This window comes from Sparus aurata, chromosome 3, assembly GCF_900880675.1.
Source record: "Sparus aurata chromosome 3, fSpaAur1.1, whole genome shotgun sequence".
Lineage (NCBI taxonomy): Eukaryota > Metazoa > Chordata > Actinopteri > Spariformes > Sparidae > Sparus > Sparus aurata.
This window is the reverse complement of record NC_044189.1, coordinates 12,303,075-12,329,373: the sequence shown is the minus strand read 5'-3', so window position 1 is coordinate 12,329,373 and position 26,299 is coordinate 12,303,075. Positions and strand designations below refer to the sequence as shown.

Genomic DNA, 26,299 nt, shown 5'->3' with positions numbered 1-26,299 from the left:
AGCTTAGTCAGTCGTGCAGCTAGCGGCTCCAATAGCTGACTCTGCCTGGAATGGAGGCCTCAGAGCAACCGCAGAGTGTTTTGGTGTTGCTGTATGCCTTGAGCCCAGGAACTCTGGTGTTCCAGGATGAGGAGGTTTTCAGGCACCTTTAAATTACGACACGCTGGATTGACTTTATTGGTCTCAAATCAAATGCTGGTGTCAAACACACACGTTGCAGATTGAGGTTGCGAATGGTGCAGCAGCTTCTCTCCAGTGACGAAGGTGATTTAAAGGGCTACTACGTAGTTTTGGAGAAAGAAATCCAAACACAGAATTTGAATATTTAAAACATTAATGAGGTAATAATACAAACTCTGAGATATTTATTTTGTCGATAACTGAATATACGAGCGAGGACAATAAGGTCACTCTTTGAAGCTAGAAAGGTGGCAGGGTCCGCCAAAATATAAACAAAGTAAGACAGTAAGAAATAATGTTGGGGTTTAGTTTGCTCAGGCATGAACAAAATCAGTCTATAAAGATCTTTCTCTTCTGATTACAATGTCCTCCCCAAACTACATAGTGCACCTTTAGGAAAACCAACAGTCCACTTAACTGATGCAGATGAAGTGTTGCTGTCATCCCCCTCTTCCTCCTGTATAGGTGACCGTGCTGCAATATCAGTACCTGCATCATCATCATCACCATCATCATCATCCTCTCTGTGGCACTGCTGACTCAACTCACCCTGTTTTACCCAAATGACGCTCAACGCATTTGTCGTTTCCCTGCAGGGGAAGAAGAAAGAAAAAAAAAAACCAAACATATAGATCACCTCATCTCCTGTGCGAGTGCGGGCTTCACTCCGCAGCCTATAACGTCGGTTTATCCCAGATGTCATCCCTCCCAGTCCCACTTGACAGGCGTGCGCCATCCCCATCCCGGCTGCTGGGTGAAAAAAGTGGGCAGTTCGGGGGTTTTCGTATGTGCCTTCACTTTCTCTCAACTCCCTCCTTTTTCCCCTCTGCGAGCTCTCGGAGTCGGTCGGACAGCAGTGATACCTGCAGAGCAGAGCAGAGCAGAGCATCCGGCACAGCCGCCTCAGCCCTCACACAGGACAGTCGCACTGCAGCAAGCTGAGAGCAGCTGACGGGAAAATACTTTTTCTTTAAACAGCCAAGAAGTCAATCCATCCTGCATCATCCGAAAAATGCTGCTGAGAAGAATCCGGTAGGTTTCTATTTTTTTTTTTTTTTTTTATGTATTTATTTTTTTATTGTTGTTTGGGGCTTCAGTGTGTTCATTTCACTGTGATGTTGCGGTCAAGTTCTTGTAAATTTCATAATGTCATGTTAAATTATGGAGTCGCTGGAGAAAATGACCCCCTTTACAAGTTAATTGCATCGCGGGAGTTGCTGTCCTCAGAGGAGGTCCTGAAACCGTGGCCGGTGGTTCATTTTCTCCCCATAAAATGTAATTTAGAGGAACTGACGCACTTATGTAGCCTGAGTTTAACTTTTTGTTGTTGTTTTTGTTGTTGCTTTATTTACGTTCCCCCCCCCCCCCTGAACCCACCCACTGTGTTTCAGCAGAGAATGGAGCTGATTCATATGTTTCGATTGCTCAGTGATTGTGGAGCAGTGTGATGATTGGAAACTACTTAAAGCTGACTTACTGCACTCTATTTATACATATGAAAAAAACAACCCTTATGTGATCCAGACAACACTTTTAAAAAAAATAATAATAAGATGCTATTTTCTCTGGGATTCAGACATGCATGCGCTGAAGTGTTGTTTGTTTGCCCTGCAGGGAACACAAAAAGCTGCTTTCTGTCTTAAGTGCACTCTTTGGCCCCTTCTGTTCATTTTTTCCATCCCAGGGCTCAGGTGGGCTTACTTAATGGACAGGTAGAGTGAGACAGATGGAGAGAGGGCCAGCTGAATGACTTTTAAGCACCCCTGTGTTCTATTTGATGGTCCGCTGGCTCTTTGGCCGGTGGAGAAAGTAGAACTCAAAGCACTGATGTGGTTATCTGATGATTTCTGACCTAACTTTTACAAAATCTGTTGCCGAAGTTTGTAACGGTCCGATCTTGATGTGTCTTTTGGTGATGTGTCTCTTGATGATTTGCCACATTTCTACAGATCAGACCCACATCCCCGCCATAAACTCCACCCTCATATCGACACAGGATATCTTGGCTAAGAGGCTTTTAACACTTTGATGTTCAGTCAACAGTTTATTAATAGGCTGGGACGGTGAACTTGATGTTGCACAAGGAAGGCTGTTTAAACAGAGGTGCAGGCAGCAGGTAGACGATCAAAAGCTAATGATCAAGAGGCAGCAGGTAGAGTGACTGAAGCTGAAGTCCTTAGATGCGGTTGCACTATTTTCCTAAAAATAAGTCGACTGCTTCTAGACTCCTGCATCACTCCCCACGTCATAATTTCAGCCAATACCCTCTAAATACTCGCTTAAGTAGTGTCCACTTTGTAATCCAAGTCAAAAGTAGTATTGTGTAGTTGAGTAAGAATGAGAGGATCATAAAGACACACTGCTGCCTGAAGTAAACCTGTGATAGTTCGGTGTTTCCCAGTGAGCAAAAACATATCCAAAAGACATCAGTTCTACATCTTTGTCGACTTTGAAGACATCCACTGGAGAGCCAGAATTAAAGTTTTTTAGACGTCTTTTCAACGTTCATAATTGATGTCCACATTACATCATTACAGGCCTCAAAATGAACGTTTTTATAATGAAATTTCAGACTTCAACTTCTTAAAGTTGTCCTGGTAAAGTGCATGCCTCATTCAAGCTACTGAGGATCAGACTCAGGGTTCAAGTCCAACCTTTAGCCTTTGCTGCATGGAGTAAAATTTGGCCCTCATAAAAACTTGAATTTGAACCATAAGAAGTTCTCTAGATTGTCTGTGACTGAAGTTTGAAAATATGTCTGAAGTTATATTGTATCCCTGTAAGGATTTCACTTGAACATTACCAGTAATTAAAGTTCACTCTGGCTCTCCAGTGGATTTCTTTTCAATGTTGGCAAAGATGTTGGATTGACATCTTTTGGATATGTTTATGCAGGTTTGAAAACATCCGTTGACATAGACGCCGTCTAGTTTGGAGACAGACGGGGGCTTATTGGAGATGTCTGCATACTTTAGCTTCTGGGGTGGTGGGGTTGGGGAGTAAGTGCAACTAATGAGATGTGTGTTGGTGTTATGTTTGATAGTGTGGGGACTGAGGAGGGATGATGAGTGAAGAATGTCTGTAAGGTCAAACAGGGCCAACGTCCTTTGCGAAAGATGACCAGTAGCTGATTGGAGGGGAAATTGTGGGTTAGTGGTGCCACCTCCCAAAATCTCAGAAATGCATCCCCCTTGTCAACCTTGACCATCCCTCAGTAGTAGTTTTTTAGACCTATTAAACACACTCTGCTGCTTTTCCCTACAACAAGCATTAAAGAATCACACCGGTTTGCTGACGTTGCGGTAGAGAACTAGCTAGCTGGCTAATGTTAAATTGTTATTGCTGATTTGTGGCTGACAGTCCAGTATTTCATCATATTCCAATGTTGCATTCCCCTTTTGTTGGCATATGACACCCAAAATGTTACTGAAGTCCAGCGGGGACATTGCTACACTTGGTACCGCTCCCTTCTTATCAATGCAGACAGGCAGGGTTGGAGCGCAGGTTGCTAATTTTAGCTGATGAAGGAGGCACCACTAGTTGCCAGGAAATGACGCAGTGTTCTTTATTTGATGACTTGATCGATAGTGTGAAGTTGTGAATCCATGCTCTTCTGTCTCCATGGGATAAATGGCAATTGCATTCTGGTAATAATAAGATTGCCAGAGAAATAAAACCCTCCTGCTAACATCAACTGCATTGACAACAACTGATAATGGTCATCAAGCCTGATGTAATACATTTTGTAATTTGAGGTACACTGTGTTATTATCATTATTAAACAGCACTTTGTGTTAAGTCAGAAGTTTCTATCCTACAGAGGGGTGTAGTTTGTAGTCCTAAAACACAGAAATCAGTTAGCGTTTTGTACTTCTTGTTCCCTCGTCTCAAAATCAATGGGTCTTTTAAATGGTTTTTTGGTTAGATGCCTGAAATAAGGTCTGTGGTTACCACAGGCTTAAGCTATTTAAACATTTTGATCTGCAACATAAAATACATCATTAAATGTCTCACAATTTCATTATAGAGCTCTTATAAGTCTTAAAAAACAGCAGTTGCTAACAAGTGGCTAAATGAGACTACAGATGTTGTCGGGGACATTAAAATGTCATCGCACCGAACACGGAGGCTCAGATACTCACTAGTCCGTCTTTACAGGCTTAGGTTTAGCCTACAAAATTACGATATCACAACACCACTCTTGTACTCTGAAATTCGGACAAAGCCAAGGTTATTTTAGCTAGCTACAAAACCGCCACCCCTGTTTGACCTTAAGAACAGTGGTTACAACCAGCTTTAAAACTCCATCCTTTCCCCCCCGAGAGACAACTACCATATCCATCAATTTAAACGCCTAAACTGCCACTTCCTCCTCTGATGAAGATGTGACATTAGCTGTGCTTTATGTTCAAGCATTACCCGCGGATAAGATCTTGCTGCAATTGTGTGCGATAGAGCAACTCCAATGATCCTAAATGGTAAATGACATGCGTTTTTTTGGGGACTCGGAATCTTGCCCGAGGATACTTTGACATGCAGCGATGACTCTAGGGTTCGAACCAACGGGATTTCCGCTTAATGGATGACTCTACCTCTCTATTTCCTTTTTTTTAAGGTTTGAGCTTCAAGTTGGATGATACACAGAGGTATCTTTAAACATCAGAACATCTTTGTTTCAGGTTAGAAAATATCAACTAGGTAATAGAGACTGGAGATGAAAGGAGTGGAACAAGCGGTCGTATGGTGGGAAGGAAGTTGAGATAATGTGAATACCTTCCTTGTAAAAACAGTCAAACCAGTGTCTCTGCATGTCTGACCAGACTAAACTGGGATCAGCAGTCATTTTCCGGCTTGTTAGTGGTGACAGAGTTTGCCTGAACTGACCTTGATGCAGCACACTGCAGAGGGCCACCCACAACATGTAGTGAGCAAGCTGTAGTTGTCAGCGCGGCAGTGACGGCGGTCTCAGCATCTAACTGGATCTTCCTGGCCTTACTGTTGTTTATTGCATTCACATATGGAGTTATTTTTGAGCTGATTTTTCAGGTTTTTCCTCTACTGATGGTGATAGTCTGCAGCTGACTTGTCTGATTCTGCAGCAGCAGTAGCAGCAGGAGGAGACTGGATTAGTTCTGCTTGTTGGTAATGCACTGACTGCAGATTCTAGACCTGTAAATGCAGTGTGTGGCATTGATTTGAGCTCGACTTGTCTTCGTTGTTACTCTTGTTAAAAAGAGCAGAGCTGCAGAGCGCCTGGCGACAGCGAGGCCAAAGTGGAAATGTGACCTAAAAAAAGTCACAAAATAATCAGCAGCAACCGGCATTTTCTCCTCCGTCATCAATCTGAATGCACAAAGTCATACATAAGCACCCTCTCACATCAGTTCTACCCTTGCAAACAGTGTGCTGTGTCTCAATGCGGCCGGCCCTTCTATACAAAGCCTGCTCCAGAGCGATTCTTAGTGGTTTAAAACTTCCCTTTCCATCCCTGAAAAGAGCGAGAGAAATGAAAGAGAAAAAGCAAGCAAGTGTGCCAGTGGCCCGTCCTTTAATTTTCCCCCGAGGCCTTTTGTAAGGGAGTTGGTATGAAGTGAAAGCACAGTGTGCAGCTGTCCTCCTGGCCCACTGCTCGCTTTTTGTGAGAAGTTTTCTTGTCAAGAATACTAATAGTGATACCAGTGCCGTGGAGTCCGCCCAGCTGGCGACGAAACAGACAACAATTATTCAGCCGTCAATGAAGGCCATTTAATTTGACACAAGTTAGAGAGCTGTGTTTGGGATGTGTGTCATATACAGACGCAGAAAGGTCGACTTAATCAGTGCTTGTTATACTTACTGTGGCTCTGACCTCTGTGATATGTATTCATTTTGCTTCATCCAATAGATTCTGAACCATCCTGAGCACTTGTGTTCTATATGAATGTCTGTTTGGACGTCCGACGTTGTGTATACGGGAGGCTGAGTGACGCATACTGCCATCTCATGTTGGTTTATTAAAACTTAATCTTGGCAGAAATTAATGAGGCTGGCACACACACACACACACACACACACACACACACACACACACACTCTTTAGGTTTGGTTAGGTTTTGCCAGAAAAAATCCTCTAGCCAGGGTAGGACAAACATCATATTTTTGCATTAAATACCATTTTCTCCATGGAAATTGTTCCAAGTTCCCCTTAACTCAGTCTCAAACTGCGGACGCTGGCTTTACGGCTTTGCCACCTTGCCTCCATTGGCCACTATGAAAGTCAGATCATGAATGTGTAACTTGAACATGATATGACATGTTTTGTGGAAATGTCAGTATGGTGCGTACCCTAGAACATGTACAAATCAGAATTTATCAGTGGCTGGCAGGAATGCTAATTGCTAACATTTGAACCTGCTGACTGGGCTGTAATACTTATTCTAGCCCCGCCTTTAAGGCTGCATTTGTATTATAAGTTAATCTGCTCCTAAAACCAAAGTTAACATCTTCATTTCACTTGTTCCTAATGTCCAAAAACTATTTAATTTCATTTATATTTCATATTCATTTCTTCAATCACAAACATTCAAGAAAATCTGCAAATGTTCATATCTGAACAGGTTTTGCTTACAATCTGGCAACAATCTTTACAATCAAGAAAACTGTTTAAGACATAACAGTTTTCTTGATTGTAAAGATTGTTGCCAATATTATTATATCTACTGACTCACTATAATTATTTTGGGATTTTATCTGAATTTTTACAGTAAAGCTGCAAGTCAAATCAGTCTGTCATGGAGTCAGATTGTGTGTGAAAGTTGTTCCTCTTATTGTTTCACGATTTCCTACCAGTGCAAAGTTAGGATGGATGAATAATGGCATCAAATATTTAATATTTTTGAAAATGCATAATACTGTTGGTTCTATAAATACTTGTGTGGTCCTAAGCAAAATCCAAATGCTGACGTGAAGACCTGAGAAGACTGCACATCAGCATAAAGATCGTGCCACCTTTCTGAATTCAACAGGCACTTTTGACCCAATCAACCCTGAAAAGTAATTTGGAGCCGGAGCGCTGCTCTTTAATAATGAATGAACATTTGCAGCTTCATCATGGCTGCCTCAGGAGGTTGTGTGAGGTCACTGTGAGAGCCCTGCCATGCCTGCTGGGTTAATAACAGGGCCAGGCTGGTGACGGAGGGCTGGCAGGATGCCGCTGGGCTGAGACGCCGTGTCATTAGCTCCCGGAGGTGATGAATGGCTTGTGGTCAGGAGCTTGTGCTCTCAGCTTCCTTTTGAAAACCAGAGAAGTTGCTCTTTATGTTTCAGGGTTTAGCTTTGAGATACATCTCTGTGTCTGTGTGTTAGTGTTTCACTCAGAGATTCTGCTCCAGAGTTACGAAGTCTATAAAACAATGAACCTTTCTGCCAAATTGAGCAGGCTACATGGTTTTTCTCCCGATGCACAGCTCAGCCGCCAGCCTTTTAAGTACACTTAGCTAAATCTAATGCAGTCAACTGCAATAGTCCTAGAATAAATTCAACGTTTATGAAGGTATTAATGTACAGTTTTATTTACACTGACATTTTTATTGTAACTGTCATGTTGGGGGCTTTTTTTCTCTGGTGCTGTTGCATTTTATTGCATTATGCTGAGTGGACTTGTAGATGGATTTCGGCTCATTTACGTAACTTTTTTTCTGTTGATCAATGAGCGCTGTCCCTTTCAAATGTGTATCAGTAAGAGTAGGCTAAATTTAAAACACCTCTCAGTGTAATTTTTATGTTATTGTCTACCTTTACCCATTATGTATATTATGATCTTTATTTTTAGTTTCTGCTGCTTTGGTCTGGACTGAAATATCTCAACAACTGCGGGATGGATTTTCAAGACAAACAAATAATATACAAATCATAAATTTATAAAAAAATCAGATCATTACAGTGCGATCTTCATCCAGCTGCATATTAATACATGTGCAAAACTAAAAACCACAGTAGATGCTGTAGTAAAGGTTTCACAAATGTGTGAATGTTGTGACCTTTCACAGTGCAGTAAATCGGTTTGGATGGATCAGTGAAGCAGATCTGCTGAAAGGCTGAACCAACACGGCACATCGCTCTGCCTTTAAGGTTAAAAATGTGTGGAAATTAGAAATAATCTGTATCATTTGTGTGTCCCTTTCTTTCCCTGATATTACTTCAGGACTGCTTTAATAATCTTTATCTGAGTCATGTTTGATCTTACTTGATTTTTACTGTGTTCTCCTCTTATTCACCACAGACATGTCCAAATACTTCTCGTCGCAGTCTGCCGCCTCACTCTGGCCTTCCCCACACAAACTACATCTGCATTTGGTACGTCTACATTTTACCATGATCTCTCACTTTTAGCACTCATCCACCTACAGTTACAAGAAAATAATACAAAGGTACATTTTAAAGTAACACCATGATTCACTGTTGTCGGCAAATGTACAGAGCTGCTCTACTCTTCACGCTCTGCATGCTTTTATTTTCCTGCAGATGATGTTAGGCAGCTCCAGGTGAACATCCCCCACTCAGGTCCAGTTTCTGCCCCACTGGGCAGCTCCATCTCCATCCCCTGCTTGGTATCGCTGTCCTCCATACCCACCTCCTCCTCCTCTGCCCCTGTTGTACCTCGGGTCAAGTGGACTGTGGTGTCCGGCGGAGTGGAAACACAGATCTTGGTGGCGCGGGGTCAAAGGGTGAAGTTAAATGAGGCGTACCGAGACCGCGCTGCCTGGCTCAACTACACCTCCTCCCCCGATGAACTATCGCTTTGGCTGGGAGATCTACGCTCCAGTGACTCGGGTCACTATCGCTGCGAGGTGCAGCAGGGCCTGGAGGACGCCAGCGACCTCGTAGAGCTCAAGGTCAAAGGTAACAAAATTAAAACACGTCCTCATATTAAATGGACTAAATAGGTAGACTGCCAGTGACTCCCAAAACATCATATGTCACCAAATCAACATGACCCTTGCAGCTTACTAACGATAGACTTGTCTGACCTTTGTCATACAGTCGCTGTTCAATGCCACACTGTGGGCTGCTGCCACCTTCAACAACTGATCCAGAACTCACAAAACATAACGTTTTGAAAAACAGTTGTTCCTTGAGTGTTTAACATGTGCTTTTGTGTGTGTGTTTAGGGGTTGTATTCCACTATAGAGATGCTCTGGGCCGCTATGCGTTTTCCTTCCCTCAGGCCCAGAGGGCTTGCGAGGCCATCGGGGCACAAATTGCCACTCCTGACCAGCTGCTGGCAGCTTATTACGACGGCTACGAGCAGTGTGATGCAGGCTGGCTGGCAGACCAGTCTGTCAGGTATCTCATCACCCAACATTACACTGAAGCTGAATGGAGCCCACGTTCAGACGTGTTTTCCAACCTCTTATTCACACTCAGCCTAAAGTGTGTTTGGTATCTGTTGAAAGGACGGAATCACCTCTGGGATTTAATATCAAGTTTACAAAGTTCACTTTGAGAAATGCTGGCTGTTTATACTCTTGCAGGTACCCAATCCAAGTGCCCCGCGAAGGTTGCTATGGAGACATGGATGGCCAACCAGGAGTGAGAAACTATGGGACAATGGATCCAGAGGATCTCTTTGACGTTTACTGTTATGTGGAGGAAACTGAAGGTATGATTAATAATCTAATAATATATAACTAAAGCTATATCATTGCTAGATTTTTTAAAGCTATTCTGATTTATAGATATCTTTAACACTACAATGACAATATGTTGATTAAGGTGAAGGGAGTTTAAGACTTTTAAACCCTGTGTGCGAGTGCCCGTATGATTCTGTAAGGACACTCCCACACAGGATTTAAAAGCCTGCAACACCCCTCAGGTTAGTAAGAACTGAAGAAGCCTCTCAGATTAGAGGTGAAACATATTCAAGAAACTGAAACATGTCCAGTTCCCTACGATATAGCTCTTAGAATTACAATAACAATATATCTGACTTTTTATTTAATTTACCTTTTTGATAAGGATTTTTTCAAATTTGCATTTCCTAGTTGAAAAAATGAACTTAGTGCCCTCTTGTGGACAATCTACTGATAACTCCTAATAATTGCTCAGGCTATATCTACATAATCATGTAAAATGAAGTAATTGATCCTTATGAACATATTTCATATTTTCAGGGGAGGTGTTTCATGACTCCGTCCCACAGCTGCTGTCGTTCGATGAAGCGCAGTCATACTGCAGAGCTACCGGAGCAGAGCTGGCTACAACAGCTCAGCTGTACTTGGCATGGAGTGAAGGTCTGGACCGCTGCAGCCCCGGCTGGCTGTCCGACGGCAGTGTCCGCTACCCCATCATAACCCCTAGAGATCGCTGCGGAGGGCCTCAGCCAGGCGTCAAAACACTCTACCGCTTCAGCAACCAAACCGGCTTCCCAGAGCCTTCCAGCCTTCATGATGTTTATTGTTTCAAAGGTGAGAAGTTTGTGTCTCAAAAAGTTCTTTAAATCACATGTCAAAATGTGTTGGATATGCTTGCAAACTTTTTAGTAACATTAATTTGCACAAGATTTTAACCAGGATATAGACAGCCATTGCTCCTTATTATTATGTTTAAAGCTTTTTCAACAGATGTTACAAACAATAGGTATAAATAAAAGAAAGCATAATAAATGTGCATTTATAATTATTAAATCAATTATTTTTTTTTATCACATTTCTGTCCTCTACAGATAAAAGAGACACTCATACTGACTCTCCTATGGACTATATGGCCACAGAGCCTGTGCACATCAAACAGGATGTTGTTATTCTTGTGGAAACAGATCAAGAGCTGCAACTGAACCAACATGCAGAACAGGTGGAGCTCAAAGCTCAAAGGGTAGTCGAATCTTTCCCCCTTTTCTCTAGCCCTTCCACTGAGGAGAGCCCAACAGACACAACTGAGTTTTCCCTAAACACCACACCTACGTTGGACTTTCTCCAAGCACATAATGAAACTTCATCTCCTACAGAAATGAGCTCCCAGAATCCTACAGCACCGATGAACAGCACTATTAGCACCACAGAGACATACGATTCCCCACAAAACACATCGTTACTGCTCAGTGTTTCTAATCAGACAGATTCCCACCACAATCTTAACTTCACCTTTTCAGAGTCTGAGCCTGAAATCACCACAGAGTTTCCGGAATCCACTAATGAGCCTCAAACACATAACCAGACAGTTACAGACACAAATTCTGAGGAGAATACATCAGAGCGACTAAAGGATTCTCAAGAAATACAAGAGATCAACTTGAATCTTAACAGATCACAGGCCAATTACACCGAGTCCGACAGCAATCGCACTCAAGAGGAGAATTTCTGGGAAGTGACCCATGACCCCATGGTTCAGGTGAAGCTGGAGGAGGCAGTAGTAGAGGATCCTGTGCAGATGTCTCTGTCAACACAAGCCTCGAAAGAACAAGAACTTGCTACACAACCAACACAAACTACAAAATCTTCCATCAAGGAGCTGACCTCAGTGTGGGCTCCTCTGGATGGGTCTGGAGATATTTCTCAAGGTATGTCAAGCATATATTTTCTTGTTTAAGTCTTAGAAAGAAATGTATTTTTCTAAATATATATATTAATATCTTTAAGAAGTTATTAGATATTTTTTGGGGAAAAAAGCTTCTTCCAGCTCTGGGTGGTAAATATGAAGCTACAATCAGCAGACGGTTCACAAAGCAGCATGTTTTATCATATTTGTGTTAATTCAGTGGTTATTTGAATTAAAGTCTGGATGAAATGGAAAATGCATTTTTAACCCTTTTAGATCACTTCCCCTGTCTTATTGTGTAACATGTTTTTGTCCTGTAAAACAAATTATGACACTTATTCAGGCTTGGATCAACCAATTTCAATCAATAATATCATGACATGCCAGAGGCATAGCTGTGAACTGAAGGAGTTGTTGTGATTAAGGGGAAAGGTACAGTTTGCAATCTGCCACTTGTGTAGGTTATGGCCCTAATTTGGCCCTTGGTCACAAGAGAGGTATCAATCTTCTCATCTAATGCTCAGCAAAGAATATAGCACTTTAATAGGTGAATTCACAGCACTAAAAATGATTTATGCTCTTTCTTAGAGAGTGACCTTGACACTGAAGAAGTCAGCTTCACCTCCACATCAGAGTCTTCTACTTCCGGGTCCACTACACAACCGTCACCTTCTGCTTCTGCTAGCGGTGCTCCTGCTGAGTCTCAGACTGTGGTCCCCGATCTGATGCTCTCCTCAGTGTCACACCATTCAGGCAAAACTGGCTTGGATATCTTCTCAACAGCACCACAGTTGTGGGAATCACCCATTTCTAGACAGGAGGGAAGTACAAGCTTGGAGTTTGAAGACCCAATCACTATGGAAAATGAAGAAAAACAGCTGCACCCAACAAGATCTAGACCCAGCGTTGTTTCTGGAAGAAGTTCAACTACAACTGAGTCTCTCACTGAGTTGCCGACTGATCCCTCCACACCACGGTACCAAACAACAGGATACAGAGTGTATTTGGAGTCTGCGACCGCTGGGTATGAAGAGGCTAGTGGACAAGAACCTGGGACAGTTAGTCTGGGAGAAGACGTTAAAGTTACTCCAACCATTGAAGAGGGTGTTAATATCAGCCAAATCACTGAAGAGGAAAATAAAGTCAATCAAACTCTTGAAGAGGAAGCTACAGCAACCCCAACACTTGATGACAAAACTAAAGTTTACCCAACTCTTGAAGAGGAAGTTTCCTTTTCAGTTGAAGAAGGAACAAATGCTACCCCAACCCTTGAAGAAGAAGCCAACATTACTGCATCCCATGAAGAAGAAGCCAACATTACTGCATCCCATGAAGAAGAAGCTAACATCCCAACAACCCTATCCCTTGATAAAGAATCTAGCATTGCACCAACCCTTGACCATGAAGAAGAAGCTAACATTACTGCATCCCATGAAGAAGAAGCTAACATTACTGTATCCCATGAAGAAGAGGCTTACATCCCAACAACCCTATCCCTTGATAAAGAATCTAGTGTTGCCCCAACCCTTGAACATGAAGAAGAAGCTAACATTACTGCATCTCGTGAAGAAGAAGCTAACATTGCCCCAACTTTTGAAGAAGTTCATGTTGCCCCAACCCTTGCCATTGAAGAAGAAGATAACGTTAGCCCGATTCTTGATCTTGAAGAAGAGTCTAGTGTTGCCCCAACCATTGAAGAAGAAGCTAGCATTACCCCAACTGTTGAAGAAGAAGCTAGCATTAACGTTACCCCAACTGTTGAAGAGGAAGCAAGTGTTACCCTCGAAGAGGATTTTACTGTCTTTCCTCTCGATTTAGAAACATCTAACTGGGCTCTGCTGTCCACCACCACTGGACCCCAAGAGTCTCTGAACGATCTAGAGCAGAACAGAAAAACCTCCACAGCAGCTCCAGATTCCTCCTCGAGCACAAAACCTACTGCTGCTTCCACAAAGATGACAACCACGACTGCCACGACCACCACGCACTGGTCCAGACGCACCTGGAGCCCGCCGACCACCTCAGCACCAAAGGTTACCCACAAGACAGCTGAGCCCCGGCAGGTGACGGCCTTCATCCCTCCAGTGGATCAAGGTCTGGTGGATGTTGAGTTTAGTCTCACCCAGCCTCCCACCCTGCTTATCTTGCCCAATGAGCGGGCGGCTGTAGGCGGTACAGGGAAAGTTTCAGGTAATGTTAAAGCCACTCTCATCAGCCTAACCGTCCTCCTCTTGCTACTCGACGCAATGATGCACTAAAATCCCTGGTCTGTCCTCTGCCCCAACCTACCTTTGCTCCATTTTCTGTAAAACACCTCCCACCTCCTTTTTCGAATGACTTCCCACGTTTCACTTTTTGTCTCAGAAAGCCCCACTACTCACCCTTCTGACTCCTCGCGCTTCACCTTAAAACACTCCTCCCTTCTCCCCTCATGACCCCACCTCCCCTTCGAGATACTCACGGTGGGACAGCTCCCATTTGACATTTGTCAACAGTCCACTCTTGTTGTGCATGGTGTTTTCTTCCTCATCCAAAGATTGACTTCTGTGAAGTACTGTAATATACCGGTGTGTTTACGAATGAGTGGTTCAGTGCTTCTTCTACGATGAGTGATGGCAATAGCGTCGGTTAAACTTTTCTCAGTATCTTGATCACTGGATTTTCTTTGCATCTCTGCACCAGACAAGTGCAAATTATTCTCTTCACCATCACTTTTCTTCCGTCTTGCTAACAGTATCTTTTGCAGTAATCTGGAAAGAGACTTGATCTTTACCTGGAATGTAAACGCAAATTATGTTTAATACAACAGCACTGATCAGGGCAGCATCAATATTGTTTTATATTTAATCCATAACTTTCAGGTCAGCAAAACTCTTCTCTTTATCGCAGTCACTTCTATTGCTAATGTAGATGGTCTAGTACCAGAAGCACAGAGTGTTATTATGTTTATAAGCACAAATGTTTGTTGTGAGTGGTAGTATTTAGCAATACATTTTTAAAGATCCTTTACTGGTCCTCCTTTAATGTTTCATACTCAAGTCATGTTCAGTTGTTTAATCATGATCTTCCGAGATGTGTACAGTGTTGTGTTTTTAGGTGTAAGAATGATAAAATCACTAATGTATGTTTGTTTCTTGTCTCACTGTCAGTCGATGAATCTGTTGTTTGTTTACCTATCATGTTCCCTCACTAGTTACTCCCCTTTGCTAGAAATGAAAGCTGTAGTGAGAGGTGCATTATAAGGAAGCCCATTTCTGCCAACAAAAAAAAAAGCAGAAAAAAAGAAAAGTTAAGGCCTTTACACACCTTAGATGTGACAAATAAACAACACATATATGTAAAATGTTTGGCTGAATATGTCACATCAAAACAATTCGCACTGGCGACCATGAATATGTATGAATATGTTATAACATCAAGTTACAAACAAACCAATGGATCGAGGCAGCGTTAGACCAGCAACTCCCATGTTCTGTGAAGTAAAATTACTGTTTTTTTTCAATGGAGTCTGGTGGATTTGAAGAGAACACTGATGGATATAACAGCTTCAGTTCTAAGATGGTAACTCCAATATTTACAGCAGTCAGTCAGTGCAGGGAGCAATTGAGGTTTAGGTTTAGTCACCTTGGTCACAAGGTGTCTTTAAAATTTTTAGGCCTTTGTCATATAACGCAGTGTGATGACAGACATAAACAATCAAGAAAATGACCTTGTTACGAAAAACAAATGATGTTGTTTTTCACTCTGTAATATTTGCTTACTATGCGAAAGTACTGATGACAGAAACAACATTTTTAAAAAATATGGACATCCAAATTAATCACCTAGGTGTTTAAAGACTTTGACTTATTATACTATCTTTTTGATTTAACAGTATTTTTTATTCTATCTAGTGAAAATGTTGTTTTCCTTGCAGCAATTGGCTTCCATAGAATAGTGCTACATGTGAATATCATTAAAAGAAAAACAACTCATAGGAATTGCCTTTCAACACAGTGGGCAGCTTCAGTTTTGATTATAAAAACTTAAACTTGAACTTGAACAGACTAAAGTGGTGCACAAAACAAAACACAACCCAGTAGCCAGAATGAATGTTGGCAATGTACAATTTTGCAAACCACGGAATATGTTGAATTTAACATTTGTTGCAATGTAATGTTTCTGTAGGTAAAATTTTCAATCTTATCTTTTGACAACACTCTGCTTATGATCGGACTTAGTCGGGGTCCGGAAAAGGTTATTTGTTTGGCTTTAAATACCTCTTTTGGTTGCCAAAAAACACGGCTCAAGATATCCAGACTTCCTGTCCAAAATATCTGGTTTTAGTTGCCACAGATAGGACTGGACATTGTCACAAAACTGACATGTAAAAATGTGAACGTTTCTGTGGTTTGCAGAAACATTAACTGCCAACATTTTATCCTGGTGACTGGACTGCAAAACAGACTCATATTCACTTACAACTCCTTGACAGCCATCATTATGGTGGTAATAGAAACTCCCTGTCCGACAGCTTCACTCACCACATTTGCACTGACATTTAGGACAGAGTAGCTTGTAACAGTAAAGGCAATATTTTCAAACAAGGCAATCATTTTTAAACAGGTCTTATTATCAGAACTATCAGAAAAGCAGCCTCCCACCTCTAGATCTTTTTTAGATGTCTGAAAGCTTTTCTCAATAAATGAATACTGCACTGATGAGAGCGTGCAGATTACTTTGCTATTTCTGATGTTAAATCTCACCTTCATTTTGCTGATCTTAACCTGAAAAAAGGCAGAGCAAGATAGTTGATGAAGCCATCATTCATTACTAAGCTCACATTATCACCTACAAGCAATGTATGATGTTGTGCTGTTTGAAAACTACACAAACACAAGAAATAGTGCAGACTTTTTGCATAAAAATGTATTTCCTTTGTTGCAAACTTGAAAAATTGCCAACATGGGTCACAGCATACATGTACACTTTAATCCTTTTATGCTTCACCACTGAATGATGTTTTTATTTTCAGCACATATGATTCTCATTTGACTCGTGTAAAGCCGTTATTACCTTCCATACACACACTGACAAAAGACAAAGGTATGAGAGTGTGCAGCATAATGACAGACACCGCAGACTTCTTGTTTATGTGTGTCAAAGGAATTGGATAAACCGAATCCACTTGTAAAATGTTTAATTTCAGTTCGGCGCACATGCCTCCATTTTGCCTTCTTTGACAAATTTAGAAAATTAGACCTGAACTACAACCACTCTTTTTCTTCAGGACTTTAAACAACGAGGCTACCTTTCCACAGGGACACATGGCCTTAAGTACAGACATGTTTCTCTTGTATGGTGTAATCATCCATATGAGTGTCTGACAACATAAAGTCACAGTATCAGGGGCCAATTTTACAAAAATAAAACATGTAATGGGAACTTACACTAACAATTAACTGGCTTCTCAAACATTTCTAAAATAACTGAAGTATTACCTCCTTGAAATAATCTTCTATTTGCACTTTAGTTTCTTTAGGTCAACAAAAAAAGACAGATTTGAGTGTTTGATGAGTGTTTTTCCAAGACTAATGTTTTGGCACATTAAACCCAACAGACATCACATGATTCATTGTAATGTACTCTGGGGTGAACGTAGCTCCAAATGTCCGCAAATCAAAAGGAAACCGTTTGAATTAGGAATAGAATCTGGTTATAAAGGAAATCATGATTGTGTTTAGTTGAACTATCCCTTTAAAGGGTAAGTTATCCCAGAAATGAAATTTAGTTATTATCTTCTTATTCCCTTGTCGACTGAACGTCAGGTGAAGTTTTGTCGTCCACTAAACATTCCTGGAGCTTCCCAGCAAAACATCGCAGCATTCTCCTGAACAACTGAAGTAGATGGAGACTTGTTTCATGAAATGTTTTGTGGACAACGAAACTTCCCCTGACTTCACCTGTTCCTTTCAGTCTTTTGAAAACAGAACGACAAAGTCACTCAGTGTAATCGCAACTGACACAATTATCATTATTGATAAGAGTGTCACGACACGAAGATGGAAACAAAGAAAGTCCGGAGAAAACTCCAAAGAAGACAGAGGAAGACGTCAAGATTTTGACCTCATGAGACACTCTGAAGTTTGTCCTCTGCTGCCATCTGTAGGCTCACGTGGATCCTGATACCTCAACATGTCCTTTTATCTGAAGATGTGTCCTGTAATATGTCACCATTGCTAGTTTATCTGCACATATTTATCTACCTTTGTAAATGTGTAAAATGTACTGGTTGCAATTAGTTCATCGTCAATCTTTAATCTATATCCACTTTTTTACCTGGTATTTATAGTTCATATATTTCACTAGCAGTTTCTCATGCAGTTTCAGCAGCAGTAAAATCGTAACTGGCACTGTTTTATTTCAGATGCCTGTGTGGGAGAACCCTGTCTCAACGGAGGCACCTGCACCGACCGAGACGGGGAGATCAAATGTCTCTGTTTGCCGACATACGGAGGAGACTTCTGTCAGACCGGTGAGCACTCTTGCTTCTGTAATTTACGTCAAACAAGTTGGAGAAGTAAATTATAACAGTTCAGCCAGCATAAAACTTGTTGGGACATCTGAAAAGACTCTTTGTTCTCCTGTCTCCTCCCTCTGTTATGTTTCCAGATGTGGAGCGTTGTGAACCAGGCTGGGATAAGTTCCAGGGTTTCTGCTACCGACACTTCGGCCAGCGCCTGAGCTGGGAGGTGGCGGAGCAGCACTGTCGCATGCTGGGAGCTCACCTGGTGTCCATCATGACCCCTGAGGAGCAGAGTTACATCAACAGTAGGTTCAGACCGCCATGGTTTACCCTCTATGAGTAATTTACGTGTCCAGAGGAGTAAATATTATGCCTTATTGTATCCACCAGACAACTACAAAGAATACCAGTGGACCGGTTTGAATGATAAGACCATCGAGGATGATTTCCGCTGGTCTGATGGAAACCCACTGGTGAGAAATCAGGACGTGTTTGAAGGCTTTCAGATGTCCAAAACATTGTATGGACATTTTCCAGCAGCGTTAATGATATCATTTTCTCAATAATAACACTGTGTTATTAAATACTGAGAATTTACAAAAGGTATTCCCCTGCATATACACCTCCAGATCATATCAGTTGTTGTAAAGAGTACCATAGTCAGTCTGTCAGAAACACTGTCTGATTTCTTCTGAGGCCGCGGAGGAGCTTTTATCAGCACGATCAAGTTTTTTGTAACTCCTGTTTAAGGAAAAAGTCAAACATTTTGGGAAATACACTTGCTGAGAGGTAGATCGGAAGATCAATACCACTCTTATACAATTTAAGTTAAATTTTGGGGCCACTGCCAGCAGCTGGTTAGCTCAGCAAAGACACTGGAATAAAGAAGAACAGCTATCTTTGCTCCATCTAAAAGTAGCTGTGTGTTTTTTTATATATATACTTTCCAAACTGATAACTCAAACAAGATTTCATGTGTTAACCTGTCAGCTTCAGAAGTGCAGGTAGAAGGACTTTGTTCCCAGGCTAGCTGTTTCCCCCTGTTTCCAGTCTTTATGCTAAGCTAAGCTAACCATCTGCCTAATCTAACAAATACTTGCTACATTATGAGCAAGAACATTTCTCAAAATGTCTATTTCTTACTCACTCACTCACTCACTTTTAACAGATGATTATTTCCTTAAATGCAAATTGTCATGTTGTTTCAGCTGTATGAGAACTGGTACAGAGGGCAGCCAGACAGCTATTTTCTCTCTGGTGAAGACTGTGTGGTGATGGTGTGGCACGACGACGGACGCTGGAGCGACGTACCCTGCAACTACCACCTCGCATACACCTGCAAGAAAGGCACCTGTGAGTAAATGACAGACATTTCGAGCTCCTCATTCATGTTTTCAGCTCCCTCGTGTGGCTGTTTTCCGCTGCTGCATCATCACGCGTGAGTTGTTCTCCCATTGAGGATCTAACTCTTCTTAACTTTTTCATCAGCCTCATGTGGGCCACCGCCAAAGGTCCGAAACGCCTCCATGTTCGGAAAGGTTCGACAGAGATATGAGACTGGTGCGGTCGTGCGTTATCACTGTGCTCAGGGTTTCCAGCAGAGACTGAATCCTCTGATCAGGTGTTTGTCTGGAGGAAGGTGGGAGAGACCCCAGATCCTCTGTATCCCTGGTAAGAAAAAGAGAGATCAAAACCATTTATTTATCTTAAAAAACATGAAATACTTCTAAATTTTGAATGATCTTTCAGAGGCGGGAGGTCCTACCCAACACCCTGAAGTGACGTCGCTGACAAACACCAACTTTGCCGCCATCGAAGACAAGTTTGAAGCCACTAAAGAGACGCCGCAGTACTGGGACATCCGGTTTTAGAAGTCAGCCATGCTTTCCTCGTCTTCCTCTCTTAGATTCTGAAGATGACAAGAATCAAATGCTTTTACCAATGAACGACAAACAGGACACAGCGAAACCACAGATGCATTAAGACACAACGTTTTCCTCTCAGCCAAGAAGCCTGAGTGCACAACTGTTCCTACTTTTTGATGTCCTTTAGAATATTTTCCACCGTAGACTTTAAGGTTTTAATGTAATGAAAGGAAGAGCGATGAAGAGGATACATTGATTAGCTGACGAGTCCTTTTCACTCGAAAGAAAGCTCCAAATCCCAGCCCTCGGTCTACCTTGGTAGGAAAGATGTAATAAGAACTGTTCCCTTTGTGGTTCTTCCTATAAAATGGTGCTAATATCTTCAAGACCTTTGTATCCAACAGATATGTTTGTTTTCAGTGTGATTCAAACTCCAAAGCACAAAGTTCAAACTCAACAGTCAATAAATACTGTACATACATGAGTTTCCACACCTGTGATTGCTTCCCACATTTTCTTCCTGAGAGAAACCTTTTTATTTCCAGCCGACACAGTTTTGTTCGTCAGCTTTATGTTGTAATAAAGTTTTGTAGAACAGAACAAAGAATAAATTCTTCTCCCTTTTTACCCTTAGCGCTGTGCGTGCCATTTATTTCATGTGTATAGACACAGACTGACTCACAGACTGATATTTTTAACTGTTTGGTCAACGTGTTACCGGGAAAAGTCGTGATATCGCTTTTAGGGATTATCTGAGATGAATGACGGATGTAGTTGGCATGTTCTTCTCGAAAATGTAAAGGTGAAACAAAATACCAATTTCTACATAATGTTGCTTGGAGTCAGAAAAAGGAGGATTTTGATGAATCCCAAGAAAAAGAGAGTGCGATGACACTTAAATGTAGGAAAATCCATTGGATAGATAAACTAGGCCCTGGCCTGTCCTCATGCAGGAAACCCTGGGTGGTGTAATTCATCAATTTATTTATTCATTCATTTATTTTTGTTGGGGTTTTTTTTTCTGAGACTATTTCCCTATCACGTTAAAAATCAAAAAAGAAAAGGAAAGCAAAAAAAACAGTCTACCAGCAACTTTGTTCTTCTAAACAGCGACAAATACTACATAGTGCACCTTTTTCAATGTTTCAAACTGCATGATCAGTGTGCAGGCTGCAGTGACAACCAAAATGCTAAATTAAAGGTGAGGTGACGCACGTGACTGTGCACAGGTGCGTCTACACCTATCAGAAGCAGCAGAACCGTTGCGTCGCGGTTTTGTCAGTCTTACTGGAAAACTTGAGGAAAGCTTGATGGAAAACAAGAGGAAAGCAGGATGTAAGTAAGACGATTCATGTTTTTGTAAACTTGCGGTTGCAGCTGGTAAAGTTATCAAAGGTATCTGTGAAATGTTCGGTGATAAGGACGAGGAGCAGGTGCGCATAACATGAGCTACCTGCTGCAGGTGACTCAGCTAGCTTCTTGCTAGCCTTGCCTCTCACCTCAAATCATTCAGACTATTTTATCCCACTAAGAAGCTGTTCGGTCTCCAACAGATCCCTGCTTGTCGCTGAACGTAATTGACATGTTTCTGCATGTTCTGTTTGATAACAGCAGCCACAGTCATTCCTCATCCTGCCACCAGGTGGCGTCATTGAGCCATGTTCGGTTTGGGACTGTGGGAAATGGCAAAATGTCAGGAAACAGTGAAGTGTTTGTTATGACAGCTGAGCCCAGACTAAATATTTGGATCACAGTCACATTAACAGTAGAAAGGCTGAAACAAACAAAGCTGCCGTAATCTAAATGTTTGTGCTTCAGCCTTAACTCTTAATCTTAATTTTCCTCATAAATTAAGTCAGAGTATGATAATAGTGACAAATATTTTGCAGATCCTGTCTGAATTATCTCCTCTGTTAGAGGCAGCAGCCTACACCTTCTCATCTACAGACTACACTGTGTAATAATTCAGACTAAATTTGTACCTGTTGTCTTCTGCTGTCATATCGTCATCAACCATTTCCAATTCCTTTAATTCACACCTAAAAAAATACATGAAGAATGAGTACAAATTCAACTCTACAGCTGCCAACAGCTCTTAAACAGTGGTGGTAACACTATCATGAAAGTTCAACTCAACAGGTGACAAAATGTGCATTTAACGCGTGTCTCTCACCGTGCACAGCTTTTCTTCGAAGACAAGTTTGTGTTCTTAAACTAACCACTTTGATTCATTCATTTTAGTTAATCAAAGGGTCACCCATAGTTTTTATGATTGATTTGATATTTTTAACAAGAGGTTGTGTATTTGCCCAACAAGCCCAACATTCAGTGGTTTTTGCCGTTATGTGTAGTAAAATAAAAAGAGTATTTTGTGGGTTTTTTGCATGTAAATCAGACAAAACAAGTGATTAAAGACATGAAGACAAGACAACTGCGATTTAACAGATTAACCCAAATGTACTATCAACCCTGATAGTGCATGTGTTTACTGCAATAGAGGAAGAAGTATGCTGGATCTTTTAGAAGCAGATAAACCATATTGTAGAAATCCTCTATTACAAGTAAAATTAGTAAACGTATTGGTATCAGAAAATACTTAAAAGTAGAGGAAGAAGAATTATGTGTATTTTGTTATTGGATTCTAGTTATTACAGTCCGACTGATATTTGATTATCGGGGCCGATGTTGTCACCATCATTAGGAGGTAAAACATTGCAATATCTGATACTGATGTATCTGTGATAGGCCACTATCAATATGCCAACCTGTGTATCGGTTGGGCTGTAATAATCATTGCTGCATTACTTTGTATGCCAATTTAATGTGTTGGCCAGTGTTAATGACTTTATATGTGAATATCCCCTCTGGGCTCAATCAATCTTATCTTAACCTTTAATAATAGATTGTAATTTATTTTCAGATATTACGCAGATATCAGGTTATTAACCAGTAACTGAACTTATTAAGATAATGTGTTCTGAATTGGCAGAAAATGGAAATGCTCAAGTCAAGTAGCTCATAATTGTGTTTAATTATGGTATTTTTTGTAAAAAAAAATAAAAAATGTGTGTATGTATGTATATATATATATATATATATATATATATATATATATATATATATATATAGCAGTTATTGGTTACATCCCACCACTGGTTTAGTTTGATGTTGTAATCATTCTAAAGTAAGTTTAGGATCATCGTTGGAGGCCAAAAAAACTTTCCTTCTTTATGCAGAATGTACAACCATGTCTGAGAGAAGTTTTATATGGAGGTAAAAGAGAAGAGCTTTCGCTTCCCATTTACCCAGGAACAGATCCACATTAGTGCTGCTCAGTGGCCAAACATACAGGACTGCAGCGGCTCCCCTGGTGTGCAGCACATGTGTGCCACCTTTTCTTCCTTCTGCTCCAGCTCAATTAAAAAACACAGATCCACATTATCAGACCTGATCAGAGGGCAGAGCTCAATTCATAGATGGGCGGATGTTCAGAGAGTTGTCTTGGGCATTCTCAGGCCTTCAGCAGCTCGGCCTGAATGCAGAGGGGTTGCTGTCCGTCCCCTCCATCACAGAGCCGATAACACGGCTCAATATGGGAGTGCATTGTGGCCTGTGACCCCGGGGTCGTGGGGTCAGAGCAGAGTGAACAGAGGCCAGTCGTTAAGGACTCCTCACGGAGTTCCTCTTTCTTCCGGAGGACGCGTGGCTCGCTAATTGAGGGCCCACCTCCTGAAACCCCAAGTGCGAGGTCTTTGACACCAGAAAATGACCGCTGGTGAGAAGTGCAGGGGGAGGAGAGAGGTGAAGGGAATGAAAAGGAGTGAAATATAATTATTTTTGGATGCATTTCTTGAGCTGCTAGATGGATTCTGGCATTTAAGATTATTTTAATGGCTTCTCTTTTAGATCTGTTGATTATATTTTAGTTTAGAAAATGTCAAATAATCATGCTGTTGAGTCTAGGAGAAGAACTATTTATCATTTTTATTATCAGCTACTTTTTTGATAATCCTTTAGGCTGGATTGCACCAACAAGGATTCACATTTAAAGATGATTAAATCATGGTTCAAGTTTAAATTCTGTTGCACCAAACTTAAAAACTAGCTTAAAATTAAGAAATGTAACTGTAAACTGCTATTTAAACCTCAGTTTAGTTTTTTTTTTTTCTCTTTGCCTGTATTACATTTAATTGGGTTGCACGAAAGCTTTACAAAAATATCAGAAAATAGTCAAAATTCCTGGGCTTTTTTGAAAATATTAGAAATGGCATTAAAAAAAATCTGGGCTCTTATCTTATTTAATAAACTTTAACCAAGACAATAATTGGCATTTTAGCTTTATATGTGATTTAAATGATTTATTACTATTAAAATTGTTGGCCATTCATTCTATATGGATCGACGAATCAATTGATTGATTTTTTTAGTTCTTCATTAATTTTTTAAAAAACAAATGATTTATTCCACATTTGCAGCCAACATGAGATTATCTTTTTGTTCCAAAGAGACTTGTAAATGTATCAAAAATGATGCTTTCCCACCAGAAACAAGGCACTGAAATTCTCTTGAGTCGACTCAATCGGATTTTCAGAGGAAACAGAAAAAGATTTTTCAACGAGCATATCAGTAATTATTGGATAACAGTGCACAACTTCACAAAATCTGTTTTAGTCCGTTTGTTGAAAAGACAGAAGACTGACGAGAAGTTGAAAAGGCGTGCCAAGTTGGCTGGGAACCTCATCAGCGAGCTTTACCCACAACCCTTCACCCCTCCATCACCACTCACTGGGATACAAACAACCTTTGTGGCTTCTCTCTCTCTCCACTTCCAATTTGGACAAATGCAGTTTTTTTTGTGTTTGTGGTCTGAGCAGCAGCATTTTCTTCCTCTGTAGCTTTACTTGGACAATATGCAGGCATTTACTCAAGGAACGTGTGTGTGTGTGTGTGTGTGTGTGTGTGTGTGTGTGTGTGTGTGTGTGTGTGTGTGTGTGGGGGGGTGTGTGGCACAGCTTTATGAATACAAGCAGAAGTCATTCCTCTTATAAAAGCCAGCGGATACAAAAAGTTGCTTGTTGTTTTTTGGTCTCTGGAATCAAGTTTTATTCTTTTATCAAAGTGAAAAGTTAGAATATGACCACAAAGATTTGGGAATAACAGGAATTGTAACCGCAGGATCAGCAAGTTTTACTTTAGTGCTGCCTGTTATGTTAAATGATTAAGTATTACGTTTTTAGAAGTTTATGTAAAGAACTTCACTGTAAAACTTTTGGTTTAAAACATTCCAAATGTACATGTGCACACAATATTTCCTTTCAAAACGTCTACTCCTTAACTGCAGGTCTTTAGCTGCAACTATGAGAGATGAAGCTGCATTCACAAGGCAAGACGACTAAACTTAACACTTTCTCATTTCTGATATCACATATTGAGTTTTATTAAGACATGTATTTCTTTATATCTGTTTTTGAAGTATAAAGTATGAATACTTTTTGTGCCTTACTCCTCTTCATAATTGCTTTTACAGTATCTAATTGGGCACATATTTTAAAAACTTGATTTATTATTTGTTTAATTATATATCAGTTTATTTGACAGGAACGATACATGTAGTCATTGTTACATCTAATTGAAAAGCGACCAATGGACCTCTGTCCATGGCTAATTTACAATCCTTCACCCTGGTTTGGCTCTGGAGGAATAAAACACGTGATACATAACACTCTAAAACAGACATACAAACCAACAATAAAACAGACATCAACAAGCATCATCTACAGACAGTGAATATAACGTAGATTAAGACCAACAGTTAACAATGACTGAAACTAACAACTAAGAACAAACAGAGGAAAAAAGGGTCAAATATGTTTTCTGTAGAAGACGTGTAACACCCAAGATTGATATATTTGTCTTATACTCAGTGAAGTAAATTAATGATGTACTTGCAGATATATTTATTTTTCCACAAACATTTAATGTAAACAACTAAATAAATTGATTCGAATTAAATAAAACTATATTTTTAACGAACTGTGGTGACGCTCTGAACTAAATGAGACATCGACACTAATACCATAAATCTGTGGTATGCTTATAATAACTGATTGATTGGTTAAGCTTTATCTGTATACTTTATTTTGTAAAAAGGGTCAACAGTTAGTCAATTTATGCTTCATTTTTACCTTTTAATCATGTGTCAGACTTGTGGATTCGTCAGCAGCTTTTCTCCATA

At 40.7% G+C, this 26,299-nt stretch overlaps 1 protein-coding gene across 1 annotated transcript; it reads left to right on the top strand.

Annotated features, from left to right (window-relative positions):
* Window positions 1-990: 990 nt before the first annotated feature.
* On the top strand, window positions 991-20,697 carry LOC115579035 (brevican core protein-like). Its single transcript, XM_030412490.1, has 14 exons — window positions 991-1,212; window positions 8,441-8,514; window positions 8,683-9,060; window positions 9,330-9,504; window positions 9,693-9,820; window positions 10,332-10,625; window positions 10,883-11,716; window positions 12,283-13,884; window positions 18,101-18,208; window positions 18,346-18,504; window positions 18,590-18,672; window positions 19,408-19,552; window positions 19,688-19,870; window positions 19,949-20,697. The coding sequence occupies exons 1-14, from the start codon at window positions 1,193-1,195 to the stop codon at window positions 20,068-20,070; spliced, it is 4,305 nt and encodes a 1,434-aa protein (XP_030268350.1). The 5' UTR covers window positions 991-1,192; the 3' UTR covers window positions 20,071-20,697.
* The last annotated feature ends 5,602 nt before the right edge of the window (window positions 20,698-26,299 follow it).

What these genes read in the sequence shown, in the direction of transcription:
- LOC115579035 (XM_030412490.1), top strand. Translation starts at nt 1,193, where the DNA reads ATGCTGCTGAGAAGAATCCG. An exon ending in CGTAGAGCTCAAGGTCAAAG is followed by an intron (nt 9,061 to 9,329) that starts GTAACAAAATTA and finishes GTGTGTGTTTAG; the next exon opens with GGGTTGTATTCCACTATAGA. An exon ending in TTATGTGGAGGAAACTGAAG is followed by an intron (nt 9,821 to 10,331) that starts GTATGATTAATA and finishes TCATATTTTCAG; the next exon opens with GGGAGGTGTTTCATGACTCC.